At 44.2% G+C, this 11,561-nt stretch overlaps 2 protein-coding genes across 3 annotated transcripts; one reads left to right on the top strand and one right to left on the bottom strand.

Moving 5' to 3' along the window:
• Window positions 1-4,322: 4,322 nt before the first annotated feature.
• Window positions 4,323-9,501, top strand: LOC112900004. Of its 2 annotated transcripts, none has more exons than XM_025968698.1 (5): window positions 4,323-4,516; window positions 5,736-5,819; window positions 6,793-7,487; window positions 7,748-8,616; window positions 9,063-9,501. In XM_025968698.1, exons 2-5 carry the CDS (start codon window positions 5,810-5,812, stop codon window positions 9,169-9,171), a joined length of 1,683 nt encoding a protein of 560 aa, XP_025824483.1. In that variant the 5' UTR covers window positions 4,323-4,516; window positions 5,736-5,809; the 3' UTR covers window positions 9,172-9,501. The 2 variants fall into 2 exon arrangements, with proteins under 2 accessions (XP_025824483.1, XP_025824484.1); XM_025968699.1 differs by having other exon boundaries at window positions 4,324-4,516; window positions 6,361-7,487.
• Window positions 9,502-9,977: 476 nt separating this feature from the next.
• Window positions 9,978-11,082, bottom strand: LOC112900005. Its single transcript, XM_025968700.1, has 3 exons — window positions 10,560-11,082; window positions 10,410-10,462; window positions 9,978-10,286 (listed from the first exon to the last, which is right to left on the bottom strand). Exons 1-3 carry the CDS (start codon window positions 10,660-10,662, stop codon window positions 9,993-9,995), a joined length of 450 nt encoding a protein of 149 aa, XP_025824485.1. The 5' UTR covers window positions 10,663-11,082; the 3' UTR covers window positions 9,978-9,992.
• Window positions 11,083-11,561: the final 479 nt, after the last annotated feature.

The following is an 11,561-nucleotide window of genomic DNA, read 5'->3' as shown; positions in this document are numbered from 1 at the left end:
AGAGACCACGTCACAGTGTAAAAAAGGTTACATACGATTTGCGGTCGTGAATCGTGATGCGATAGATAACGTATGATTGTTAGCTGTATGTAAAGCCTTCCGTAAGCGTGCAATTTGAGTATTTGGCTACTATGCGCCAATGCCGGTGTATTCATTTAAGGTGTGCTCCCTGATCATTGACGCGTGGGTCCAGATCCACGCGTCAGTGATCCAAAGGCAGAGATAGGATTTTGCTTCCCTACTACCCTTCTCTATCAATACCGTACTTTGACTAGCAATACCTATAAAAAATTCATGTATCTTAAGTAGAATTATTTATACATCATAAAAATAGTTTTACAATGATCTAGTAATCGACCTTGTGGTGCCAACTTATATGACATCTTAGATAACGATAGCTAAAGCTAAAAAGGTGTGGCTTAAAACAAACCTACTATACACGTTATGATATGAGGAAGTAGCTTGGTTTTTTTAAGGGCCTGCAGGGAAATCTACCGTGATGAGTACAGTATCAGTAATAGAGAAGGTGGAACTAGCTAGCTGGCTCTAAAAAGAACATGAAGAAAAGGAAACAAAACCTAGCAAGAGCTACCCATGTCTGCACTCGTTATCCCTTGGGTCCACCGCTACATCGACCCCCAAGCATGCTCGTGCCAATTCCTGCCTTTTGAGGTGTTGCCTGCCCAGCCAATCGACCTCACCTTCAACTTGCTGGCAGGCTTTGCTTGCCCCTTTGTGTCCCCGGGCAGGCAGCCTCTCCCCGCGCAAAAGGGAGAGCGAGAGGACCTACTGTTCTGGAGTAGTAGCCCATTGCCTTGTTCTGTGCACCCATCATGCTAGTTTTTTCACAAGAGAAAAAGAAACATTTCTTTACTACATTTTGAATCGCAAAAGAAAACTCGTGCCGAGTGCTATGCCGGTTTGAAATCTCAGTGCAGATAGAGATGGGCCATTTGTTTAATCTGTCATGCATCCCCAAGCGCGACATGTACAAAGCCGAGTTCGTCATCGGGGAAGAAACAGTGAAAGTGTGAGTTCACGTCAAGTGGCAGATGGTTTCACCAAAGCTTTAAGTGTACGAAAGTTGGAGAATTTCAAGTACCATCTCAACTTAGGAAAGTTGTGATTGAGGGGGAGTATTAGATGAATCTGTAACACATGCATCTAGAATACGTAACAAATCTTCTGTAATTAGGAAACCTTGTAAGCCACGCCAGGGGCTCTTCCTGTCTATATATAACACGCAGGCGGCACGAGGTCAAGTGCACGCTTTAAGCTCTCTGATTATCTTACGGTTCCCACACTAACCAAACCTTTTTTAATTTGCTTAATCTAAGTTGACAATTTCTTGCAGAGCTCAATTATGAAAATAATTTCAGAGCACCGTCCAAGAAAAATAACAGCGATTTCAGGTTACATTTTCTAATCTGCCAGGGCCATTTCTAAGCTGTCAATTTCTAGGTACTTACCATCCCAGCAAGTTTTAAAATGAAATAATTTCACAGCAATTTTGTAGATGGAAAACCTGACACATCCATTCATTACCAGCCAAACCCAAATCCTCCAAGAACTATCTGCAGAAATCACCTCATACTCCTACACTTTTAACGGGGCCTAAAATGCCCGTGAAATACCGGCATGACGTCAGGCCCTTTACCAATTCCGAACCTTTCCCCCCAGTCCCAAAACTGGGAACCAGGGAACCTGCCCTGCAGGCTGGAACACACGTCGAGGCCCAGGCTCGGAACGGGTTGGGCATGATGGCCGGCATCATGGCAAGCCGTCCGGGGTCAAACGGATGCGTCCGGAGAAAGGTCTCCTCCTCTCCTCCGCTGCCAATCTGCCACCACCACTCTCCTCCGCGGTAGTGGCCTGGCCTCCAAGCGCAGGCTCGCGGCAGCCAATCATCCGGTTCACCACCCCCATGCCTAGAGGTGCACAAGTCAATGGCATGATTTCCACCGTCGCCTCTCTTTTTGGCGGCCCAAAAAGAGGCCTCCTTGGGGGCACCGCGAGATCATGTCATGACTCGAGGATCTCCGGAAGGTCGCTGCTTAATCCTCTTTTGTGATCCTCCTGCGAGACAAACAGGATGATTAGCATAAAACAATGGGGGTTTGGTCAACTGAGGAGATGGCGACTGAGGTTGGTTGCACTCAACGCCAACGGTATGTGGACATGTTCTAGAGTTCAGACTTGGTGCAGGTCTGAGGTCGCAGCATAACACCCCTCTGTTCCAAATTATTAGTCATTTTGACCTTTTCTAGATAAATTAATTTTGCTATACACCTAGGCATGATATATATATATAGAAAAACCAAAACGACTAATAATCTAGGACGAAGAGAGTATTAAACTACTAGTATTTGGCTGCTTCTTCTTATCATATAAGTTTATCTAGAATTGTGCGTTTAAGTTTGGTCATCAACATCTGTACAAAGTACAATATCTTAAATTGGAAGAGTTATATGTGATTAAGAGGATTTATAAAAGAAAGGATCCAGTAAATATTAATCTTGTGTTGTTAAATTTATATGATTTTTTACATCGATGGTCCAAGTACAAAACCTCGACCTAGACAGACTTTAAGTAAAAGTACTTCCTTAGTCCTAAAAAAAATTTCTAGATCATATATCGCTCATGTTCGATAGTCGTAGGTGTGACTGAGAAATGCTATTCGAGTTGGCATCAACAACATGCTTTCGCCAGAATTATTGCCTACAACTTTTAGCCCACAATGAGCAAGGCATTCGCCAAACTTGTAGCACTAGGACTCGTAGCTTATAATGAGCAGGGCGCTCCCTCCGTTGGACTCTCAATGGTTCTTCCATGGTAGCAGCTCTCCATTGTAAAATCTAACATCAAATGGTGCTAAAACAGATTCACTTGATCGATGTCTTCTCCACATACAAAAATTCGGCCCATGCAAAAATATTTTCGAGTTGTACATGCTAATCTCATCGTAAAAATATTCGGTTTCTGAGAGCATGGTTTTCCGGGGTTTCCTCCTCTCCGTGCAGTGATTTGGGGTCCATGGAGGTGGACTAGACAATCACATTAGAGTACTTGAATGCGGCTGAGCTGTCTCTTCCTCCCGTTTGGCCTCCTTTTCTTTGACCTCCTCCGACGCATTTCGCATGTAAACCCCGGCCTTTCGCGTAATTACTGCCCGAACCGCAGTACTTTCCAAGCTTATCCAGTGATTCTGCTGAAGCGTATCAACGGACAGATTTGCTCCCGGTACAGCAGCACAGCAATGGGAGAACCCTGAGCAAAAGATTTCCCTGCCCAGAACATATTAATATCCCAGTACAGCTTGGAGTACTACCATGCAATGCAATCTCATGCACGGAGTAAGATCTAAACTTATTTAAGGTCTACTTTGGGTAGTAGGGGGAGAGAGATTGTTTCTCAATCTGCCTCTACAAAGAATTAAAGTACACCTGCCTGCTGTCAGGAAAAAATTAACTAAAATTAAGATCGTTTTCTGAAAGGGGATATCTTGACAACTACTAGGCATGCTTGCACCATCAACAGCATGTTGGAATGCGATTCATATGATATTTTTTTTTTGCGGTGACCCATATGCCGTTTAATGTGTTTTTATCTGTTTTTTGTTGGTGCAAAGGACAGAGCTGTGCTTCCATTTGGCTGTATGGAATTCCATTGTTCATTTGTTCGGACGATGATGTGGTATTCTAAGAGACTATTGTTTTTTTTTCAATCTATACAGTGCCTTTTAAGTCTGGGTGCCCACTTCTATTTTCGACTGGTATCACAGTGATCTCCATAGATCATTACCTATGCTGTGGCTATTCTTTCCGAACACAAAAGACAGTAAATAATTATAGCTATCAGTGCATTTTTTTTGGAAAAAACAAATTATTGCTACATATGAAAATTCCTTTCGTAATAAATGAACAAGAGTACTATACTCATTGTTCTAGTAGTAGCATACTAAGCATATAGTAGCATTGTACTGTTCAGAATATTGTGTTCTAGAAAACTTACACTTCGGTGCCTCAAACATTAAAGAACAACTCTTGGGTACCTAGAGCATTTACGAAAGGAACCCTGAAACAACCAGAATGGTACATGCCAAGCCTACCAAGTCAACAAGCACGCAGAATTCCGTGGACTAAATAATAAACCGACACCTGCACATCGCGCGCAGTCCACACCGCTTAAAAAAATTCGCAGGCCCTTCTTCTCGAAGCGATCCAAGGCTTCGTTTCTTGCACCCCGCAGAGGGGTCTACTCGCAAAATTGCCAACCCCAGCGCATCAAATTTATTGCACTGCTCTGCTGCCTCTCATGAATGGCGTTTATTTAAGTCCCCACCCTCCGCTCCGGGAAATTCTTTTTCTGCGGAATTTTTTGGGTTCTCGGGCTCCGCCGCGATCCCATCCTCGCCTCGCCGGCCCCCGCTGCTCCCGGCGGTTCTCCCGGAGCTTCCTTTCTGGCCGACGAAGCAGAGAAGAGAAAGAGAATTGCGGCGGCGTCTTCCCGCACAAAGGTCAGAGCTCCTGCCTGATCCTTCATTCCGTCTTGCCCCCGACTCGAGTTTTTCTTTGATCTTCTCGTGGTGCTGTTCTCCTTCGTCCATGGCTGGTTCTGCATGTGAGTGAGGAGTGGAGGGGACTTTGTTTCTTGGTTCTGTTCATCTTCCCTGTTCGTTTTGCGCACACATCCTTTTCGTTTATTTCTTCAGAGACTCTGATCTGAAGAGCTGGTAGACGAGTGACAGGATCGTCGAAGTAGCATTCGACAGCACTGGTTCGATGCATGTTTCATGATACCGGATTGAAGGCAAATCCTTTTTATCACAAAAAGAGAGGGAAAAGAAAAATCTTTGATCCAAGCTTCCTCTTGTTTGCTACTCCTTGGTGTGTTGTTCTTGCCTGCACGTAGTTACTCCACTGGGCCGCACAGTCCTATGTAATTACTCCGCCTTACCGACACAGTCAGATGCGGCTCAGTTAAAGCCCTGCCACCGGAGTCCCCGAGTTCCTCCGGGCGCTTTGCCCGTTTGCCAGTTTCTTGAGATGGATAGGTGGCGCGAGTGCTGGTTTCCCTCCTGTTTCCCCTGTTCACCATCCTCCTTGCTTCCTCGTTCCTTCCGCGAGGGGAAAGGAAGAAATCAGGAGGGCGTGCTTATGCTCTGATCCAACCCAGGTCCTGGTCTTCCTGTGCATCGTCCGGTAGCCACTCTTTGTTTTTCCCCCGTCCCTGCTTCTACGCGTATAGAAGCCTGCGGTTTTAGTTTTAGTATCCGGTGCCTTGTCTGCTTCTCTGTTGTGTTGTCTAGCTGTATGTGTGTGTACACTGAGGCTGACTCTCTCCCTGGGAACGCCCGATGTTTGGTGAGGCGAAATGCGAAGGAGTTGTTGGGCACGCCGGTCGCTGCATCTGCCTTTGCTCTTCAGAGTTTCTTTCCTTTTGAACATTATGTTTCTGCGAGATGGTTTCGTCTTTCGATTTCTTTTTCTCTCTTCTTTTCTGGGTGTCTCTGAAAGGGTGTAAAGCGTCTGGTTCTATCAGGACGCTGCGAGACTTTTCCTCCCATGGGAATCTTAGGTTACGCGAAACACGGCATTTGTTTGTGGATAGATGGACATCGGCATTAGCAAACACAGCTTTTTGTCCTCCATTCTGGAGAACAGGAAGCACGCACTTTTTTTCCTGGGTGGATCGGCGGGAGTATTTGACTTCTGAATCTTTTTTTTTTTTTGCAGGAAATAATCAGCATATTTATCAGAGGCAGCTGCTGAGGCATGGCTAGGACTTAAAGATACTGTATGTGCAGATCATGAAGATAGGTAAGTGAGATTCACCTCCGGTCTTCTGCATTTTACTCTGTGTTCGTGAAGCATTTGCTTAATTGCATCAGTTAAGCAGGGTTGCATTCTGATTTTCTGAGATTCTTGATGGTAGCCTGGTTTTGGACTTTTGGGCTGTGGGAAAGCCTGATTATGCCTTCAAAGGGTAATCTGTAGATAGATTGTGATCTGATAGGATTATGCATTTCATTTGCTAGGCTAACTGAATTCACAAATGTGCGTTGATAGACCATGTGATTGCTAGAATCCATGACATCATAGTTAATTTCCTTTCTGATTCTGATTATTTGTGAAATTATCTCACTTGGCAGGCAATATGCTCCGAAATAATGCCGCATCAATTTTGTTGGCTTTTATATGCCTGTTATATTCCTAATGTTTTATGCTTTAATCCTCATAGGAGTGTCCATCATATACCAACTGCAATCATTTTTAATTTAACTCAATCTTTATATTGACCTGAGTGTGATACAAAACATTACTCTATTTGTATTGAATCATGATCTTCTTTATTTGGTAGGAAGACTGTCGCTTCTTGGCTTTTGTTCCTTCAGGACTACCAACGACATCTTAGCTAAGCAAATAGCTTTTTCTGAGTTTCTCTATGACAGAAACATTGTGCATTCAAGATGCTTGATTTCAGAGTTTTGAGTCGCTGAATGAAAGTTTAATGCTTGCATATGATGAAAGTGACAGCGCAACTAAAATGAAAGAGAAGCTAAAGATGAACTTAGCTGAGGTTCCCTAATGTTAATTTCATCCTAATGAGTTCTTTCCATATTTATCTTGTCCAAGTTGGGTTGGTCATCAGTTACTATAGTTTAGAAATGGTTTTGGTCATTTTTTGACTGTTCAAACCAGAAACCATAAATGTTGATTATGGCACGTTTGTTTCCTTTTTTTTCCTTCTGTGTCAACACTCTCAATGGTTGATTTTGGTACCTGAACGCAGACGATGAAAGGTCTTACCAAAGTCATATTTTTCAAGAACTTCCATCCAATGGCAGTCCTAAATTAGACTACGAGTCTGAAAGACAAAGTAAGCACAGTTTTTTGGCGGATAAAATGGTTGAACAAACCAATCAATCTGAACATAGTTTTGTGAAGGGTGAGCATCAGAATGGAGGTAAAACCGGACAGACATGCATTGAGGATTACTCGTATGACAAGGATGTTGTAGAGATCAAACTGCCAGACACAGTTCTTTCTTCTGATTATGGTGGCCATTTTGTCAAGGATGTCTGCATTGATGAAGGAGTTTTTCCTGATAAAAAGACTTCAACGGAAAAGGTAGTAGATCAAAAGGTGTCAATAAACTTTGATTCCTCGGAAGATACCAATGATGACCTTGGGGAAGAGATGAGAGCTGACTCTACGAAAACTGCACTTGAATTAAAATCACAAATAGTTATTCTACCAGTCATGTGTGCTACTGATGGCAATACTGGGGAACAGAACTCCTTATGCAAAGAGCGTAATCTTGAAGACAACAATACTGCAACTAACTCTACCGATTCAAATGATGAGAAACCAAATCCCAAACAATCACTACATGAAGGTGCACAAGGTTGCCATCAGGTTGGCGGTGTCACATCCAAGAGCAATGAAAATCTGGAGCCCTTTTTCAATGGAGAAGTAGCACATCAGGTATACCACTACTTAACTTACAGTAAAACACATTTGCAAAGCATATATATAATCACCACTTTAATCCTTAAAAATTCGTTCATCCCATTGATGTGTCTCATAATTGTTCGATGATTATATATGAGCTGTTAACTTTAGTATTACATCTTCAGTTTATTTGGTTGGATAAATGAACAGCTGCACATATAATTTTTAACTACTTCTTCACTTATATACCATTATCTACATTGGAGCACATAACATGATTGATATTGTTACAGGTTTCATCGAATGGTTGTCATGAAACTGGAATTGGTATTGCATCAGAGACCAGTAACATCAATCACAGTGATTTAACAGTAGAATCAGCTGCTGCTGATTTCTCAGTGGCGATACCTGAAGAAGTTGTTGTCAGTGCTGCAATGGATAAGGGAGGATCCAACCAAGTTAATCACTATAACCCCTTTATTGCCTATGGATCATTAGACGAGACATGGGAACCTAATTACTCTCTCCCTACTATTGTGGATGCTGCTTCTATAGCACCCATCTGTCCTGTTGAAAAGACAGATAGTTTTAGCGATCTTGTCAACAGAACACTGAAAGGATTTGATCCTATTGAAATAGATGAAGCCATAATTGAAGAGAATAGGTCAGATTCTGTTGAAGCAGGTTCAAGTACATTGGATGTTCAAGCATCTGAACAATGTAATGATCAGAGAGGAAGTCTCACCGATGTGAAAACTGATGCGGCGCATGAAACAGGTATAGCCACATCTCTGTCTACCAGCAATGGAGAGCCTAGTGACGGCAAAAGTGAGAGCTGTAAAAAAATTGAGATTGATAGTGCCCAGGATATAAGTGATTTTAACCCTAGAGATGTGGAGGTTGGCACAAAAAGAAGTGAGGACGTCACGGATGATAAGAATTCACCTCTTGTGCAAAGAGAACCTGTTGTTCAACAAAATGGACCAGACAGTGCAAAAGTGACTGCGCAAACTGTTATCCGCAATCCCTTTGAATCCAGCTTCTCTGGTCCTAGCATTACGTCAGGTCCACTAACACCTTCTGGTCACATACCTTATTCTGGCAACATTTCTCTTCGATCAGAAAGTAGCACAACAAGTACTCGGTCCTTTGCATTTCCAGTGTAAGTGAAGACAACCCTGTTACTTTTTTCAACGTAGAATTGCTTTGTCACCCTGCAATGTTGCTGCTTAGTTCTATTAAACAAATTAATTCCTTCCCGATATACATCTCTCTGCCGTAATTCATAAAATCTAGCCCCATATATTATAAGCAACTTCATAGTTTGTTGTACATCTGAATGGACCAGCATTGAATTTGTTCTTCTATTATGGTAAATACTAAATAGTCAACAACATAAATTCCCCTGGCTAAAGAAATATCAGCCAGGCATTGATATAATTTCCTTATCCTAATTGTTACTGCGTAACTTCCAGTGCTTGCTTGTATTGACTTGGGCTCATAGCAGTTTCTGAACCTTTCAACCTATCAGGGCATTCTTCATATATGTTATGTCATCTTTATATACGAAGTTATTTGCTCAAGCAAAATAAACTTTCTGATTCACAGACTACAGAACGAGTGGAACAGCAGCCCCGTGAAGATGGCAAAGGCCGACCGCAGGCGTCTGAGGGAAGACCGAGGCTGGGGTTACAGAATCCTTTGCTGTAAATTCTGAATGTGCTTGCCCCTGCATTCTTTTTGCCTGTTGAGTTTAGCCCTTAGTGTCACGCTTGAGCCCAGCCCTTGGTAGTCCATGTTAAATTCATTCAAATATTTCTCTTCTTTCTCCCTCCTCTTGCTGTCTGTCCCCCTCATGCCCTGCTGTTCTTATTTATCTCTAGCAGGCTAATGGCTTGTCGGATTCGGTAGTGGCTTGTAATTTACGACACTATGATGAGTGAGGAATGAAGGTATAGCTTTGATATAGCATTTGCTGCTAGCTACTTGTTGATGTATTATTGTAGATGAACATCCCTGCCGAATGGCTGCTATTTGATCCGTGTTACTCTGCTGCAAGGATCACTGAAGCAGGTTCTGTTGGCCATGAACTGGTCCTGGTATGCGAGCAAGCAATAGAACTACATGACCGTAAATTGGTGAGGACACATGTAAATCATCACTGAACCTGTTACAAGCATATGAGGACACCTGCAAACCTGATACTGGTGCAGATGTTTATACTACATGGCATCTATCCTCAACAAGCATGAACACCAATTACAAAATTGCCCATCTGCACATGAATATGATTCATGCTACTGCAGTCAGGGCTAAACAGGTTGTTCCAGCTTGGAGGCTAGATCAAGGCTGGCCGGATGGCATTATTCAGTATAGGCAACTAAGTGTACTGACCCTCCTAATCACCTAGGACTAGCAACTAAATCCCCGAAAGGAGCTGCTAAGCTAGCTCTATAACTATATGTACCGATCGAATTACTACCATGCCCCCCCCCCCCCCCCCCCCCCCCGCCGAGTGCCCGGGAAGCCTAGCTACATCTAGGGCTTCTTCACCTGAAACGGCTTGACGCCGTTGTTGATCGGCCGCCGGCGGCTCGCCTTCCACGCGTAGTCCCTCCGGAGCATGTCGTACAGCTCGGCGGCCGCGTCGCCGTGCCTCCTCGCCGCGCGCATCTCCACCGTCCGCGGCCGCCAACCTGCTGAAGTCGTCGTCGATCCCATGGCGGTTTTGGTTTCTTCCTTGTTCGGCGCACCAAGCTTCCGCCCTGAGAATCCCTTGCTGGTCGCTGCTAAATCATCAGTCAACGCCGAGGCCGGCACCATTGCGAGGTTCTGCAAGCAATCACACAGGCATTCTAGTAAGTAATCAAGTATCTATCGTCTATCAGTGGATTAATTTGCTCTAATTTGTGAACAAGGGACGGTGAGGGCAGCAGATTGGACGCTTTCACTTACCTTATTATCTCCTTTGTTGTTCAGTCCATTGTTGTTTGGGTTCAGCACGACAACTGCAAGAACAGTGGAGATGGACTCATCAGCAACGGATCAAGGCAAATCTCAAGAACGTCGTCAACTGCGACGGCGACGAGATGGACAAGAACTCACCGTGTCGAGCACCGGCAACAGGGGCGTGCAGAGTGAGCAAGGAGACGATGACTAGGACAGCTACAAGAAGATTCATTGCACTTCTGGTTCTTCTGCTGCTCATGCTTTGAGATTCTCCTACAAGCTATACCCAATTCGATAGATTGGTCGTGTGTGTGATGCTATAAGTTGCAAGCTAGGAAGAAGAATGCGCTGAAGAGGAGAGAGGAAGCAGGGGGTGGGGGTTGTTGGCCTTTTATAGAAGAGAGGATGCAATGGTTGAAGCTCAGAAGCTGTGTGTAGGTAGTACAGCTAGCTAGGGATGGATGAATATGCAGTCAAAGCAAGCCGAGAAAAGGACTGAGAATATCTGCTGTAACCGTACGCCCGTGGTAGTTTTCTTTAACAAGCCCTAGGAATTGTTTATCGACTGGTCCTGATTGCGCCTGACCAAGGTATCAACTTAACCCAAGCATCCAAGAGTCTTTCTTTCAAGTTTGAACTTGCATGTGTGCTAGCTCTGCATATTTCGTCGACTGATCAAATAAATGTGTTGGCAAGGAAACCCAAAAAAGTTGACATTACAAACACTACACCGAAAAATAAAAGTAATAACTTGTATGTTTCTGAAGTCAAGGCTAACGTATACATTTTGCATGCCCCCCGGCTGCACGCCGTGTACTGTCGAGGTGTGTGAAAGCTCGGAGTTAAAGCTCCAATGCAGCTGATGAATCTGCTACTGTCAATCAAGTGCACGTCGAGAGTGTGAACGACAGGCATTGCCTTTTCGAGATTCGTAGAACGGTAGGAGCATGTCGTAGCTTCAAGGTAGGAGTACATGTCAAGAAGAAGGGTCGCTGCTTGTTTACGGTCTTCCATGGACGCGGCCGGCCGGCGAGGGCGAATCCCGTCGCGCCGGCTTTCGGTCGAACGTCCGGCCGTGCAGTTAGCTCTTCGAGACGCAAATGTCGGCAGCCGTCGGCACCGGTCGTCGGTGCACACTGTACGCGTGGAAACTCATGC

This window comes from Panicum hallii, chromosome 7, assembly GCF_002211085.1.
Source record: "Panicum hallii strain FIL2 chromosome 7, PHallii_v3.1, whole genome shotgun sequence".
Lineage (NCBI taxonomy): Eukaryota > Viridiplantae > Streptophyta > Magnoliopsida > Poales > Poaceae > Panicum > Panicum hallii.
This window is presented reverse-complemented; position numbering and strand designations above follow the sequence as displayed.

Excerpts from the sequence above, each read along its gene's own strand:
- LOC112900005 (XM_025968700.1), bottom strand. The coding sequence starts at position 10,662 with ATGAGCAGCAGAAGAACCAGAAGTGCAATGAATCTTCTTGTAGCTGTC. Across the intron at positions 10,463-10,559 it reads TGTTGCCGGTGCTCGACACG|TTGTCGTGCTGAACCCAAAC; the intron begins GTGAGTTCTTGT and ends CTGTTCTTGCAG. Across the intron at positions 10,287-10,409 it reads ACAACAAAGGAGATAATAAG|AACCTCGCAATGGTGCCGGC; the intron begins GTAAGTGAAAGC and ends GATTGCTTGCAG.
- LOC112900004 (XM_025968698.1), top strand. Across the intron at positions 7,488-7,747 it reads ATGGAGAAGTAGCACATCAG|GTTTCATCGAATGGTTGTCA; the intron begins GTATACCACTAC and ends ATATTGTTACAG. Across the intron at positions 8,617-9,062 it reads CGGTCCTTTGCATTTCCAGT|ACTACAGAACGAGTGGAACA; the intron begins GTAAGTGAAGAC and ends TCTGATTCACAG.